At 37.8% G+C, this 16062-nt stretch overlaps 1 protein-coding gene across 1 annotated transcript; it reads right to left on the bottom strand.

Moving 5' to 3' along the window:
- Window positions 1-2013: 2013 nt before the first annotated feature.
- vps26bl (vacuolar protein sorting 26 homolog B, like) lies at window positions 2014-11505 on the bottom strand. Its single transcript, XM_067607309.1, has 6 exons — window positions 11127-11505; window positions 8573-8729; window positions 8248-8412; window positions 7927-8102; window positions 7700-7842; window positions 2014-6491 (listed from the first exon to the last, which is right to left on the bottom strand). The coding sequence occupies exons 1-6, from the start codon at window positions 11347-11349 to the stop codon at window positions 6363-6365; spliced, it is 993 nt and encodes a 330-aa protein (XP_067463410.1). The 5' UTR covers window positions 11350-11505; the 3' UTR covers window positions 2014-6362.
- Window positions 11506-16062: the final 4557 nt, after the last annotated feature.

The following is a 16062-nucleotide window of genomic DNA, read 5'->3' as shown; positions in this document are numbered from 1 at the left end:
AGAGTAACACAAAATGAAATTCATCCTCAACAACGCAGAGATCACAAGAATACATTAACTCTGCTCTTCAGGAATACCTTTCTATCTGGCAGCAGTAAAGTACCAGTTTTTAACTGAGCACACAGGGACCTCTGCCCTCTCTGTAAATTAAATTCTATATATGGTTCTGTGTGGTAATCTGCTTTGATTTGAGCATAGTTTCTAAGCCTTAGCCTTATTCCAGATCTCCCCCTTCCATTGTCCCTTATGAATCTTTAGTAGTTTTTCTTTGACTGTATTTATATTACACTGCAAATGACTCATGATATTAAAATGTAAATCAGAAACAGAAAAATATTGCAGCCACTTCTCCTGACCAAGGATAATTGTCTTCTCTGCCCCAGTTAAAGATCTTTTTGGTCAGCATTTCCTTTGGCAATTGAAGACGTTGGTTCCACAGCTCCACTGTTTCACATCTCTGCTTCACAGGACATGACTCCCATCCCATGTGCCCTTCAGCAGCCCTCTTTGTACCCGAAGAAAGCCCTTCATGGCTCCACTCTAGACAGCATTACAGTCAGAGGCATCCTTAAACCCCCCCTTCACTCCTGCAGCATGAAATAAAACTGAGCACTGAATGATAAAGTTTTGAAAAGGATGAAAAACTAAGGTCAGGACACAATTTCATTCCTTCCATTGCAACCTTGTGCATGTTCATCTATTTCATAATTTTCCATACAAACATACACTAACAGACTTTGACTCAGTCATTAACATCTATTGTCATAAAAGACAATGCAAATACAGCACAGTGTACTTTGTACAGTTTATACATTTATACAGGTTGAGTCAGTCACATGTCATAATGGCATGAGTCATATTTCAATAAGCATGCACTACATAATCAACTTAAATAGCTACACTGCATATTATTCACTCATTTTAATAGACATACCACATCTAAGTTAATTGCTCCTCTGGCAGCTCAAAGATGTGTTTTCATTAAATGTGTTAATCTTCACAGCAAAGATTATTACAAAGAGATAATCATTTGGATATTATGATCCATGTGAGGACTAAAAATGTAGACTAAAGAAATTTTGATTTGGGAGAAGAGCCATTTTCAACTGCTTCACAGACTGCTGGATTCAATCTATCTCAACATGAAGATGGTGCAGCATATTACTGTAATTGCTCATGGATTTTTTTTTCAGCCCTGTCTGTCAAACACAAGCAATGTCACCACCAGATAATGCAACCTTCACTCTGTATTCATTCAATAACTTTTTTATTTTTAGCACCAATGTTTTTTTTGTTTTTTTTTTACACGGCAGACACTCCCTCTAGATATGGAGAGGGCACATTCATCCCATAATACCATGCCACAATATCACTCCTATGGAATCTGTTCAGCTGCTTTCAGTTATTTGAAAGTTTGAGATGTCTGCACACCACAGAGAAGATTTCCCCCCCCCCCCTCCCCCGTACTGACAAGTTTCTGTAATATTTCAGAGGCCAAAAAATCTGTTTTGCACTCATGTATTTCCTTTAGGATCTCTATAGCATATATTTTTTTACTTATAATCTGTTACCCTTTAATTCATGCAGATTAAACCTTCATTTACACAAAGTATTTCCTGCCCAGGAGACGTGGTTCGTAGAGAAACTTGATGCAAACCTGCCCTCTAGTGACGACATATACTTAATACAATGAGTTATTCTGGGGATTTACCTAAAACAGTCATGATGCATCTAAACTCCCATTGCCACCTTATGCACTGATCAAACAGTACATCTAAAGCCACAGCTCATGTACAAGTCTGATTCAATTTAGTAAAAATGTTAGTCTAATATTTATGATCTTGACATTTCAGTGTGAAAAATATGACAACAATGTGATTGCATCCATGTCATGTCATGTTAGAGAGCATTGACTGGTGAAATCTGAAGTCCAGTGACTGAAACAAAGACCCTCAGAAAGCTTGAAATTCACTTTGTGCAGATCAGCATCACGCAATGAAAACAGAGAGGACGTGTTTCTCAGTTACTCCCTTTTAATTCAAAGTAAAACATGAATATAAAATGATTAAAATCAACATTTATAGACAGGAAGATAAAATATGACATTAACATAAACAAAAAAAAAGAGGAGGTTGCATTTACATTGTGCATTTATACTGTACATTTCATCATTCTTTCCTATTTTAATCTCATTTTACTCTCCGTTACACACTGGGTTAGTTTAGCTACTGTTTGTCTGTACCAGTACTGGTAAATATTAAAATCACAGCCACATAAAAGAACAACAACAACAAAAAAAACATTTACTGTTATTATACTCCAAAGTTGCTTTGGGTTTCTTGAATGGTACTTTTTCCTCGACAGATTTAAGTGTTATTGTATCAATGGAGGTAACTGCCAAATTAAAGGAGTGATGCAGGGAAATAATGTAAAGAATGAGTACATTCTATACATTTTAATGCAAATAAAGTTCCAGTAGAGACTGTAGAGCTTACAAGGCAGTGTTTTTTTTACAAGGAAGAAGAAGAAGGAACACTGGCGTTCCTTCAGTCAAGCTCCATGAATCTAAACAAAAGTGTCTTGTTGGCTCAAATCATCAACATGTTAGTCTGGTGTTTCCTGTATTTTAGCAGTTACCTGAACAGCAGTCTGGTGACAATAGACATGTTGCTTTAGCGCAACAACAGCATTCTAAAAAATAACTGTAAAGAAATGTATAGTGCTGTTGGAAAGTTTGTGAACCCTTTAGTGTTCTCTATTTCTACATAAATACGACCTAAAACATGATCAGATTTCTATGCAAGTTCTAAAACTAGATAAAGAGACATCAATCAAACAAATGAGACAAAAACCTCACACCTGTTTGTTTATTTATTGAGGAAAATGATCCAATGTTACATATTTGTGCGCGGCAAAAGTATGTGAACCTCTAGGATTATCACTTTATTTGAAGGGGAAATTAGAGTTGGGTGTTTCAATCAATGGGATGACAATCAAGTGTGAGTCTGGGAGGCCCTGCCTTATTTAAAGAAGAGAAATCTGGGTCTTCACTGTCAAACTCTAAGCTTCATAACACAGGTCTGTGGAAGTGTGTCATGGCTCAAACAAAGGAGATTTCTGAGGACCTTAGAAGAAGAGTTGTTGATGCTCACTAAGCTGGAAAGTGTTGCAAAACTATTTGGAAAGAGTTTAAAGGGTAACATCTAGGAAACTAAAGGCCTCTCTTGCAGTGGCTACAGTCAATGTTCATGAGTCCACCATCAGGAGAACATTGAACATCAATGTTGTGCATGGCAGAGTTGCAAGGAGAAACCCAACTACTCTCCAAAAAAGAGCATTGCTGCCATCTATGGTTTGCTCAAGACCACATGGACAAGCCAGAAGGTGATTGGAAAAATATTCTGTGGATGGATGAGACCAAAATTGAACTTTTTGGCTTGAATGAGAAGCGTTCTGTTTGGCGAAACACTGCATTCCAGCATAAGAACCTTATCCTATCTGTGAAACATGGTGGTGGTAGTATCATGGTTTGGGCTGCTTTGCTGCCTTTGGACCAGGAGGACTTGCAATCATTGATGGAACTATGAGGTCTGAGTTGTAGCAGCAATTTCTACAGGAAAATGTCAAAGTATCCATCTGTGAACTAAAGCTCAACAGAGAATGTATCATGCAGTAAGATAACGACCCTAAACACATAAGTCGTTCTACCAAAGAATGGTTAGAGCAGAAGAAATTTAATGTTTTGGAATGGCCGAGTCAAAGTCCTTAATCCTATAGAAATGCTGTGCAAGGACCTGAAGCGGGCAGTTCATGCAGGAAGCCCACCAACATCCCTGAGTTGAGACTGTTCTGTAAGGAGAAATGAGCTAAAATTCCTCCAAACCAATGTGCAGAACTCATAAACAGTTACCAGAAATGCTTGGTTATTGCTGTAAAAAGGGGGTCACACCAGTTACTGAAAGCAACGCTTCACATACTTTAGCCTCCCACAAATATGTAAGATTGGATCATTTTCCTCAAAAAATAAATGAATAAGTGTAATGTTTTCATCTCATTTGTTTAATTGGGTTCACTTTATCTAGTTTTAAGACTTGTGGTAATATCTGATTACATCTTAGGTCATATTTATTGCAGAAATAGAGAAAATTCTAAAGGGTTCACAAACTTTCAAGCAGCACTGTATGTAATATAAAGATGTCAAAAATTTGAATATGATACACAGTGATAGAGTAAGCTTGTGGAGCATAAAGTTGCAGGCTAGGGCGATGTGAGGACAGCAAGCTGAGTGCTGGGGTTCAGTTTCAGTGCATCACACTTTGTAGTGTGCTCTTTTTCAGCATGGAAAAAAAAGATATTTTAGAACAGGAGACAAAATAAAAAGAAGCAATGGCACAGGAACGTAATTATCCTCTCAACCTGATTATACTTGATTAGAAAATATACTGAGTTTGGATCCTTCAGTTTTTGAACTTTTACTAAGGTCTCAATATGACTCTTAAAAAGTGTTTGTTAGACATTACCCTAAAAGTACCAAAACATTATTGAAATCATTTTTTACTTCATAAAAGCGACTGTAGCAAATTAACTGATGAGCACAGTCTAGATAGGAAGGAAGGGCGTAGCAGTGCACTGGCGATTGTTCCCTTGTATTGCACTGAAACATTTTGGCAATAAACCCATAGGCACAAAGCTAACTAACCAACCGGGCAGCGAGTCCCAGCCGCCTACAGACTATGAACTGGCAGGACTCACAAGCATCTATGTCGGCTTAGTCACTAAACACAGGTGTAATACTGTCTATATTGGATTCGAAGTGATGCCTGGGGATAGTGGAGTTTGATTTATACTCTGCTCCTGAACCCTGCCATGAGTCCACTTCATGAACAGCACTGAGAACAGAATAAGCAGATAATAGTGCAAATAAGAAAGCAGGGCGTCCATCTGTCAAAGACTGGCAACTGGAACAAAAACATCTCACAGTGCTCACAAGTAGAGCTGAAACTACAACTTACTTTCATTATCCATTAATTATGCTGATAATTTTCACTGTTAATCGATTAATCATTTGGTCTGTAAAATATTAGACAATAGTGAAAAATAATGACTTCAATTTCCTGAAGGTCAAACAGCTTGTTTTGTCTTTCCATCAGTCCAAACACAACATATTCACACAACACAAAGCAAATCCTCAAAATTGAAAAGATGAAACCAGATGAAAATTTAGCATTTTTCTTGAAAAATAAAAAAAAATAAAAAAAAATTAAAATGATGAATCAATTATGACAATAGATTATTTTTCTGGCGACTGACTAACAGATGAATGGTTTCAGCTCTACTCATAAGTGCCACGTTTGTTTTAGCAGCAGTGGCTGACACCCAACCACAACCAGCTGATGCATCTAACATGTTCAATGCAGTCTGTTCAAAAATAAATACTCTATAAGCGTGCCTATTTCTGATGAAAGCCTTGGAATGTATGAAAATATTCGAAGCATTGTCTTATACAAATACGCAGCCTTTCATGTAGAGCATTTCACTGAAGAAATGGTGTTCTTCTGTTTAATATGTAAGAGACACTGCTTGTTGTTTATTTTTTTTTAATCAAGAGGCAACTTTTTTTTTTAATTAAATCCAAATGTTAAGAGCCATTTCTGAGCTGAGGGCATGGCAGCAAAGTTATTTTAAATGTCACCTTCCTGTGAGGAGACATAGAGAAATGTACTGTAAGGAGCTATTGTTTACCCACTCTAGAAACCTACTGTATGACTACAGTTTCTGCACAGCGCAATCTTCCAGCTGAATAAGTAGTTTGGAGGAAAGATCATGTTCATGTTAGAAATACATACTGTACATTCATACACACAAGTGAATTCAAGATATTGGTCAAACAGTATTTGCAAATGATATTTAAGTGCATCTAATGGGTGAAGTTTGCCCCACTAAACTGTATAACAAATGCCAAAAAAAAGGAAGTTAAGCACTTAAAAGTCAATTTTGTGCATTTTTTTTTTTTGTGACAAAGAAACTAGCCGACACTGTCTAACCAGTCTTAATGTGGTAAACTCCACCCGGCTGGTACTTCAAGATGGTTAAAACAAACACTCAGAATTACTTGCAAGTACACTGAGCCTGGTCTGACTGTTTGTTCCCTTGACACACACACACACACACACATACTGTCATATTTCAAAGCCTCTCTCATTGTCTCTCACACACAAACACACACACATCCTGAAAAACACTGCAGCGCATTCTATCTTGATGCAAACAGATAATATTCACATTCAGAATTTGCTGACAATTTCTGCACTGTCTTCGCTCGGACACTCACTAACACCAGGGTGGAGCGTGTGTGTCGGGCTTTAGCTGTCGTCTTCCTCGGTCTGGGTCCTCTCTGGGTTGGAGGAGCCCTCGAAGCGCTGGGAGGCGATGACTGCTTGGTGAGACATACTCTTCCTCACTATGTCACCTTTCCTCCACAGGGTGATCTCCTGCAACATCATACAAGACTTATTATATACATGATGGTATTAAAGGACTGTACCTCGCATCTACCCTGCTAGGAGCTGTGACTGTGACTTGTTTGAAGCCAATCATAGTCCAGTATGAAATTGATGTAATTTTCTGAACTTACCAGACTGTTCTAGCTGTTTTTTGATTTGTCTTTACCCACTTAGTCATTATATCCACATTACTGATGATTATTTATCAAAAATCTCATTGTGTAAATATTTCATGAAAGTCCTCCCTATAATATTGTTGCAAAATCAATATAGAGGTATTTGGACAAAAAATATTGTGATATTTGATTTTGTACATATTGTCCAGCTCTATCTTGTGTCCAGCAGTGAAACTTTTAAAATGAACAATAATTCATATTGCATATTCATAGATTCTACATTATTTAATTATAGTATAGGGAGAAGGAGGAGATGTAGTTTTAACAACATTATCTTTTAATCAATTTCATCTACTAAATGTCAAAAAATTCAGTGAAAGTAAAAAACTATCATCTTCACAATATCTCAAGACTCAATGTGACATCTTCAAATGTCTTGTTTTGTTCAACCAGCCACCAGTAAAACCCAAAGATATTTCATTTACTATGATAGAAAACAGAGAAAAGAGAAATGACTGAAGTGAATAATCCATTATCAAAATAGTTGATGATTAATTTTTTGTTTATCATCTAATCTTTGCAGCTCTAGTTAGAATGAATGTGCATCTCGGGCTGATGATAAATCATAACAAGTCTGAATAAAACTGATTCTTGTAAATGGTCTTGTAATAGTCTTGTTGAATGTACTGAAAACAGTTTATTCAACAGAATAAAGTGGCACTTCAGTATACTAGTATTGCACTTCCAGAAGAAAAGAAGAGTCATAACTGAAGCAGAGGCCGACATGTCCTGATTTTTAGTCTTGCTGGATCCTTCATTTCCCATAATGCAAATCCATAGTCTTTCTTTAGACCTTCCACTTCTTTCAAACCCCACATCTCCAGTTTGTGTTGCAGGCCTTCTGTTATAAGCTTTCATATCAATCAACTTTTGAAAACTCCCTTCAGACTCACAGAGGACATTATACAACTGTTTTCTGTTAAGAAATGAAGCACCAACAGCTGGATCAGTCACACTCCTTGTGTTAGCGAACAGATCACTTCCGAGCCGACGTGAGGCCATACAGCAGCATGTGTGTACCTGCTGTTTGAAGTAGCGTCTTTCCTCCTCGTCTATGAGGACCAGGTTGAGGTAGTACCGCACCGAGAACTTCTTGTTAATGTCCCTCATGGTGGGCGTCATCTCGTAGCCTGCTAGAAACAGCCTGATGGGGATGGACTCTCCTGTAGAACAAGTCACAAGCAGATGTAGTCGCAACAGAAACACAGCTGATTACCAACTGCAGACAGTAAGACCTTTATTATTACCTCTGACCGGTGCACCGTCCATGATTTCATACTTCGCCATGGTGTCATTCTCGTGGTAGACGTTGGGCCCCGTGCCGGTTGTCTCCCGCTTGATGATGTCAATCTCCATGTGTTTGATTTTAATCCTCACCAGCAGAAAGTAAATCTTTCCTACTATCACATCTTTTAGGTGATACCTGCAAGCAAATAGCATCATCTGTCAAACACTCTCTCCTGCTTTTGGGCAGTAAAATTTGTCCTGCAGTTCATTTTTAAACAAGTACAGTTCAGATTAAAGAGAAGACGTTATTTTAATGGATTATTGTACAAACAAAATCATACTTGGACTTGTTGTACTCAAACTCTATGTGTAGACAGTCCTCGATCCCCACTTCCATCTTGATGGAGGAGTTGATGTCAGGGTAGGTGCTGAGTGTGTGAACCACTATGTCCAGCTCTTTGTTGATGTCATTCAGTCTCCGGCTCACTGTGGCCCTCAGGAAGTAGCTGGAAGCAAACGCAGAAATTGTGCTCATCAGATCATATGGCTGTGAAACAGCCAGGGAGTGTCCCTGATAGGCTGTACTGCTCAAAACAATTCTGTACTACTATCAAATAAAAAGTGTATCGTGTAATAATTCACACCGAGCACACAGTAGCAGCTCACCGTAACTTGACATTCTGGCCAGTGTAAGACTCGTAGGGTTTCTCCACATGCGTGAACTCGAAGTCAAACGTCTGTGACTGTGTGAGCTCCCCTGGTCGAGCCAAGTCTTTCACAAGAGACACAAACTCGTGGTGGTTTCCTCTGTCATAGTAAAGCTCTGGAAAAGACACATTAATAGCATCAGACAGCTGCAGAGGAGCACTTTTATTCATTCTATCCTTCAATGCTGACAGCTGCAACCAGCCAGGATTTGATCTGAAGACAGAGGAGAACTCTAACCCATAGACTATATCAAGTCTTTACAGTGTTTTATGATGGAGTGACATCATAATTCATCCACTACAGCTCTAAACATTATAACATGTTAATTATTTCAGTTACTTTTTTTAACATGGCCACCTCTCAGGCTGCCCTTTCACCCATCTACACCCCTCCTAATTCAAAGTACCTCTTCTAATTCAGAGACAGAGAAAGGTTAACTCAATAATAGGGAAAGGAAGGTTGCAATGATAATTCAATTTTTTAAATGCATTTATGCTGTTAGTGTTTGGCAAGGACACAGTAAGAGAAATTCCTTTCTGTTGCTCCTAAATGTGTCTTTAAAGGACCAGTGTGTAATATTTAGTGGCATCCAGCAGTGAGGAGAGCCTATGCTGGCTGTGAAACTTGTGAAAAATGCAAAAGGTCCTCTCTAGAGCCAGTGTTTGATTTGTCTGTTCTGGGCTACCTAGAAACATGGCAGTGCAACATGGCGGCCTCCACAGAAGAGGACCTGCTCATTCTAAGGTAACAAAAACACAGCTCTTATTTTAATTAAAAAACACACTTATGAATATTATATTCCATTTCTGCCAAGTCTGTTACACTAAATTCTACACACTGCACCTTTAACCTATAACAACCTTCACTAGACAGACTGCATTTCTGAAAAAAAAAGAAATAGAGAAGCATGTATCCTTGAAAGGATGCAAAAGCAGTGTGGCTGTAGTTATCTTGTATTAATCAGCTGTTAGGCTTTACACACTGTGACCTTTGTGCAATTAGTTGCACATTTCAAATGGAACTTTTGCTGAAAGTGAAAGTTCACCATGTAAAGGAGACCTTGTCCCCTAAGAACACACAATGTGACTTTGTAAGACTTATGACACTGTAACAAAATCAGAGCATGTATTATTACATTTATTTTTAACTGATTGTACATGATGCAACCTGAATTATTGTGGTAGAAGAAGTATTGAGATCCTTTACTGAAGTTAATGTAGGTATACAACAAAAAAATCTGTAAAAGTCCTGCATTCAAAATCTTACTCAAGTAAAAGTAGAGAAGGATTATCAGCAAACTGCACTTAAAGTACAATCAGAGTAGTATAAAAATACACTATTAGTGTTAAAAATAAATAGAAATAGACAGACTGTTTATTGTCTCTACAACAATATTGGAGCCTCTCAGCCACACAAATAAGCAGCATCAAGGAAGTTTAATAACTTCGAATGAGTTCTTATTTAACATTAGTCTGTGTGTGAAGACCATCAGTCAGACTGAGAGTGACAGCAGGTTCTGATACCGTCTTTACAGTTTTAATACTGGACCTACCTTTTTCGGTATATATTTAGTTTGTGTCTTTCGGTTCCTCAAGCTGTATTTATGCTACTTGATGTTGCAACAGACTGATTCACCCTCATTCTGACAGACTGATTCAGAATGAGGGTGTATCAGTTCTCCAGTGGAGTCTTGTCTTTATGATAGTGATACAGCAAAGGTCAGTTTATGGTACCAGTTGTGATGGACCATAATCTAACAGAATGCTTTCACAGTGTAGGCAGTACAGTAACATGGCTCTCCACCTCTGAAGACCTACAACCATGATGGAGTGTTCTTAAACCTCACAGTGATTGTTTCACACAGTAATTACAGAGTGATAAGAAAAGATGGCTGACATATGTTGCTACACACACTTCATTACTGATAACCATAATAACTACTGTACATGCATGTGTTTACTTGTTGATTCAGTTTCTATCTGCAGACATGATGGATGTATTGTGAGGACAAGGGGGACACTGAGGCTCCATGTTTCTAAATGCTGATTATGTTCTGCATAATCATTTGTAATGTTCAGTTTGCTGAGAGCACAAAAGCAACTTTTATCTTCAACCTCCAACTAATTACAATCATGTGTAACTGCAGCCCTGGACTTCCATCTGTTAACTACTTGTTATATGACAGTAACTGCTACTTCAGAGCAACATTTTTAAAAAAAAAAATTAAGGGTGAAAGGTCAACCAGATATCCAGCCAATGGCTGATGTGTCAGCTGATGTGTTAGCTCCGCACTCATATCTGTCACGAGACCTGACACTTCAAACTGACACTTGTTACGACATTACAGTGGTGTGTTGTGGACTGCTGTGAACTTTAAGTGGTTGAACATGCTACGTATTAATATAAACTGAATAAACTCCACCGTGTAGCTAGCTTCCCAACACCTCCTGCCAGACTTTGGCTGCTTCTCTCGGCGGGCTGAGAGTGAACCGCAGGCCCGCCAGCTGCTCACCTATCTGGCCGATAAACTCGATCTTGATGCCGTTGTGCTCCAGCCTCTTTCCCGGGTACTTGAGCGTAACGTTGACCTTTCCCGACACCGTTTCACCGTCGTAAAAGAGGAAATATTTGTCCTTCCTGCCATCTTCGCTTTTATGCTCAGCTTTCTTTCTCGTTTCGGCGTCATTCAGAACTATATCGATGTCCGCACTTTGACCAAAACCGAAGAAGCTCATGGCTGCTCGTCAGTAAACCTCCGTCACCGGAACCTGCGGGAAAATGCGCCTCCGCTTCTCTAAAGCAGCACGCTGTAGTTTCTCCTGGTTTCACTGTGAGATGTCCAGTGCAAACCGTGCAAACTGCTTCCCAGATTATTGAATATTTCGAGTTACAACCGGTTGACTGCGCATGCGTCCACAGTCATGTGAAGCAAAACTGTATTTATCAAACGAGTTTTTTTCTTTTCATTATCTTTTTATTTGTTTTACTTTTGATATATATCATACTCTCAGTGCTAAACTAAAACAACGATGTGGTTTATTATAACTTTCATGTCCTGATATTGTTACTACATGTCTGCGATTTTACGGCGCAGTATCAACAGGCGGAACAACCGTGGCTGTGTCTGGGGCTTTGCTGCCCGGAGTTCAGTCTGTCAGGTGCTGTAGGCTGCATGTGATCCACATTTATACTTCAGCAGGGGTTCACAACCTTCTCACCGGTATCCCCTTAACTCAAATGAGGCAATGTCTACCTGTGACCCCCACACTACAAGCTGTGGCCTTAATGTGGAGTTATGAACAGTTCAACTGAGTCATTTTTCTTTCTCAGATTGTTTCATTAACATGATTTTTAGAAACCCAAAGAGGTGAAAGAATCCCATGAAAAGCAAAAATTTATTTAATTTTTTTTTTTAATGAGATGAAGGCAGAGTCTGATTAGTAGATGATTCTTATCCTCAAAAATATCATCTACAGCTTACAGCACAAGCTCATTAAGTACTCAGAAGTGACTTACAGAAGACAGACACCATGTGCTTCTGCAATGAGCCAGACAGGATGTCATACACTGTAAAAATAATATGCCTTGACATAAGTATAGATTATAGGTTGTTATGATCTATTAAATCATTAAGATGAACCAAACTTTTCTCTGATAACTTCACTTCACTTGTGTTCTGTAGTTGTGGAGTTTGTTACATGTTTAGTGAATCAGACTTCTCTATAGTGTAAAATTCTAATATTCTGTAATATTAAACCAACCTGTCCTTAATCATGAACTCAAGTTTAAGTAGATCACTTTATCAAGTTCAGTATTAATTAATTTATTTTTTAATTGAAATTTCTAATTTCTAACAAAAGTGAAAATTCAAAGTTAGATCAACTTTGAGAGAAAACTCAAGAAATTAAGTTAAATTGTCTGACTTTGTGACTTCAGTGTATTGATGTACCTGGAGGTCTTCTGTTTCTAAGTGTGTAAATTCAGTTTAGGATAGATGAAGACTTCATACATCCACTGCTGCATTACACTGCACTTGAATTGAAACCATTGTTACTGTGTATAATGACTCCAGTACATGAGGAGAAACATTATGACTTTATCATATTTTCAAGATCCAATATTTTATTTTAATCTCAACACACTGAGTGATGATGACAACACTTGGCAGCATGTTGTACTAGTTTTAAACACAAGAGGTCAGGATTGCACAGTTTTCTTCATTTAAGCTCTATTAAGTTCATTGTGGTGATTTAACTATTGTGGAAAGGTCACAATGGAAATAAATGCATCTGTTGACCAACACTAACATTTAAGTCATTAATTATTTACCCTGCATTTACTTTAGCTCACAGTCTTTCTAGTGAGAGAGAGAAACACACAGTTGTGTGATGGCAGCGCTGCGCCTCTAGAGGGCAGAGTTTAATCACAACAAGAGATGATCAACCTGAGTGCCTTCCTCACTTCAACTTCAGATGAGAGGGCTTTTATATTTAAGCTCCTGATATTTTTGTGCCATTATTCAGCATTTTAAAATTAATCCTCACTCATATTACAAGCACTGCAAGTTTTTGTGTTTTTTAAACCCCGCATTGTCATTCTTGAGAGGACGGAAAAGCTTCTGAAACTTGAAAAGGGCTTCAACTGACAAAAAGTACAGTTTATTTTACACAGTACAACACTGCACTGACTAATATCAGATCTTTAATGGAAAAGCTAATATGTAAATGTGAGTTGAACAAGTTTTCAGCCACATATCAGTTATATCACTGACATCATCTGCAAGTATGCATGTGAACTATTACATGTATAAAGGAAGTAATAGTTTATTATAAGTGTGTGTGTGTGTGTGTGTGTGTGTGTGTGTGTGTGTGTGTGTGGGTGGGTGGGTGTGACTACATCATTACCAGGCTCCTCTGGGAACAGATAATCTTAACTGTGTAATTAGTTGTGGTGACTTATGAAAGTAGATATAATGATCCTCCTTTTATGAGTAATTTTATGATCAAACATGACAACAATTAAACGACTCCCCAGGGGCTTTTATTTTGTTCTTTCAGAACACTGACTCACTTTCAGCCTAAAATTGTCCCAGAGCGGCATGCTGAGAAATCTGAGAGTGTCATGTGGTGACGCCACAACTCCTTCTCATGTTAGGACAAATGACTTAAAAGTTTTAACAAGCAGAACCCTTCTAGCTGTCCAGAAATGTCTGAAACCAATTATTTATGTATGGTTGAGAGCGGTAGGTGCAGCTGCAGCTCTGCTCGGTTACAGACAAATATCTTGTCAATGTGTCAGTTCATCACATCACGCTGTGATATTTTCTAAATAGGCTTCATCCTTCTGTCAAGTACGATTTTCTCCCATCTGTTTTTCTCCTCACTTTGGTGACGGCTAAACTTGGGCTTGTGTTTGAGTTTCTCTGCTCTACATCATGTACTGTAGAAAAACTGGAAAGTATCTGTAATGTCTATTGATATTAGATAGTAAATCAGATAATGTTAGCATTACAGGAGAGCTACCTGCAAACAATATTGTTGGGTGTGAATTATTTTTTTTAAGTTAAATTTAAGTTTTCCCACCACTCAAAACAAAACCCTGCTAGACCCTAAAAAAGTTCCAACTGTGTCTCAATGAACAGTTTTATATGTAATGTCGTCTGACTGGTGTCAACAATAACATGTGAGGGACATGTTGTTACTGTCTCCTGAATATTGGCAGGAAATATAAAAAATCAGCATCTTCAGAGTAATAAACAGCAGTTTTGGTGACAGAGTGAGAGTTGATCAAAGCTTCATAGAACATAGTGATGGTCTGTGATTTGTATTTGCTTCCATTCATAACTATAATGAAACAGTTGAATAGTCCTCTCAATGTACAGCACTGAAATGTTTTACTTACAAAACCGTCTCTTTGAATTTCCATCTTTGACATTTCCAGTAGATCATAATTGCTGCAATTTCAAAAACTTGATTTTAAAAATGTTTTTCATGGTTCACAAAAAAAAGTATGTTGTTATATTTTCATTAAGGTGTGACCATAAATTTTAAAACAGAAAATTTGAATGTCCATTAATAAAAAAACCCAAAACATTAAAGTTGCTCAAATTAATTTTGTCAACCTGTGATGTAAAAAATTCTGAACAAGTCATAAAAATCAGGTTGTAATTTAGGCTCTAATTTAATTGGTTAAATTTAACAAAATTCAAGATAAAAACTAAAAGTCAGTCAATCAGACTACTGAGCTTCATCAACTGAGCCTGAATGATCATATGATACACTGTCATACACTTCATTTTGGCATTTGAATTTCACTGATCCAGTTTGACTTCTTGACGTGTCTTGAATTTTTAGATCTGGAAATTAGCGACTAAATTTATTTATAGTTTTTTAAAATACTGAACACTTAAATTCTCTAAATTTATGAACCCTAAAACATTGAAATTGCACCTTTTTAAATGACCTTTCTGTTGCTGACTAGATTCTAATTATTACAGCTCCTATTTACTTCCATTTACTTTTATACATCATGCATCCTCAGCACTCTTATGTAGTAAAACATTTATTTTACTTGTGCAGAATGACACAAAAACTCTTAAATGCTGAGAATACACCTACACTGAATACAATACACACTACACTATATGAAAAAGAAAGTTCTCTGGAATTTACTGAACAGATAAAGCTGTTGTCTGGTAGTAGGAGGATACAGGGGTGATAGTATTTTACTGGAAGTACAAGACCACACAACTAACCACAAACTGTCCTAACTGTCCATCAGGACTGAGAGAAACTTCTTGTTTTATCTGATGAACCAGTAAAACCTTGTAACTTTGGACAGAAATATTGCCTAACTTTCAGAGGAAGACTGCAGCTTCAATGAGTCAGCCTCCTAAACTTTGTGGTATGTTCAGCCGTTAAAAAACTGTCTTAAAAGTTTGAAAACGTCCTTCATTTAATGATAATCTGAGATGACTCATCGGGCTCAGTCAGAAAAGGGTCTTTTCATCCCACGTTGAACAAAATAGGTGACCCACGCTCCCATTGATTTTTCTGTGAATTAAGTAAGTGTCCATTGGCTCTGTTGTAAACTACAATATATTATCCCTGCTGAGCTCATTGATTATAATGCTCTTTATCCAGGAACTCGCTGCCAGTTGGCACAGCTACCAGAAAGGAACAAGAAAGCTGTTTTCAGTGTAGAAAGTAGAAATGGCTTAAATCCCAATAATAGATTACAGCTTTAGATCAACAAAGATGCTGTCGGTGGGATACTTGACGGACTTCCATACCGAATAGGATTTCTGAGAGCAGCGGGAGACTCCGGAGCAGTTGAGGAGGATTTTAAGTAGCAGAGAAATTGTGAACTGGCAGCACAGATGCACAAAATCCTCACTTCACACATACATCAGCAAAAAAGGGAGAGAAAAAAAGCACAAATGTCTCCAG

This window comes from Thunnus thynnus, chromosome 13, assembly GCF_963924715.1.
Source record: "Thunnus thynnus chromosome 13, fThuThy2.1, whole genome shotgun sequence".
Taxonomy (NCBI): Eukaryota; Metazoa; Chordata; class Actinopteri; order Scombriformes; family Scombridae; genus Thunnus; species Thunnus thynnus.
The sequence above is the reverse complement of the archived record's forward strand: the minus strand, read 5'-3'. Positions and strand labels throughout refer to the sequence as shown.

Bases quoted from the DNA above. Each gene is read 5' to 3' on its own strand.
- vps26bl (XM_067607309.1), bottom strand. From the start codon at position 11,349: ATGAGCTTCTTCGGTTTTGGTCAAAGTGCGGACATCGATATAGTTCTG. The intron at 8,730-11,126 runs GTGAGCAGCTGG...TGTCTTTTCCAG, and splicing joins CGAGTTTATCGGCCAGATAG to AGCTTTACTATGACAGAGGA. The intron at 7,843-7,926 runs GTAATAATAAAG...CTTGTTCTACAG, and splicing joins GGACGGTGCACCGGTCAGAG to GAGAGTCCATCCCCATCAGG.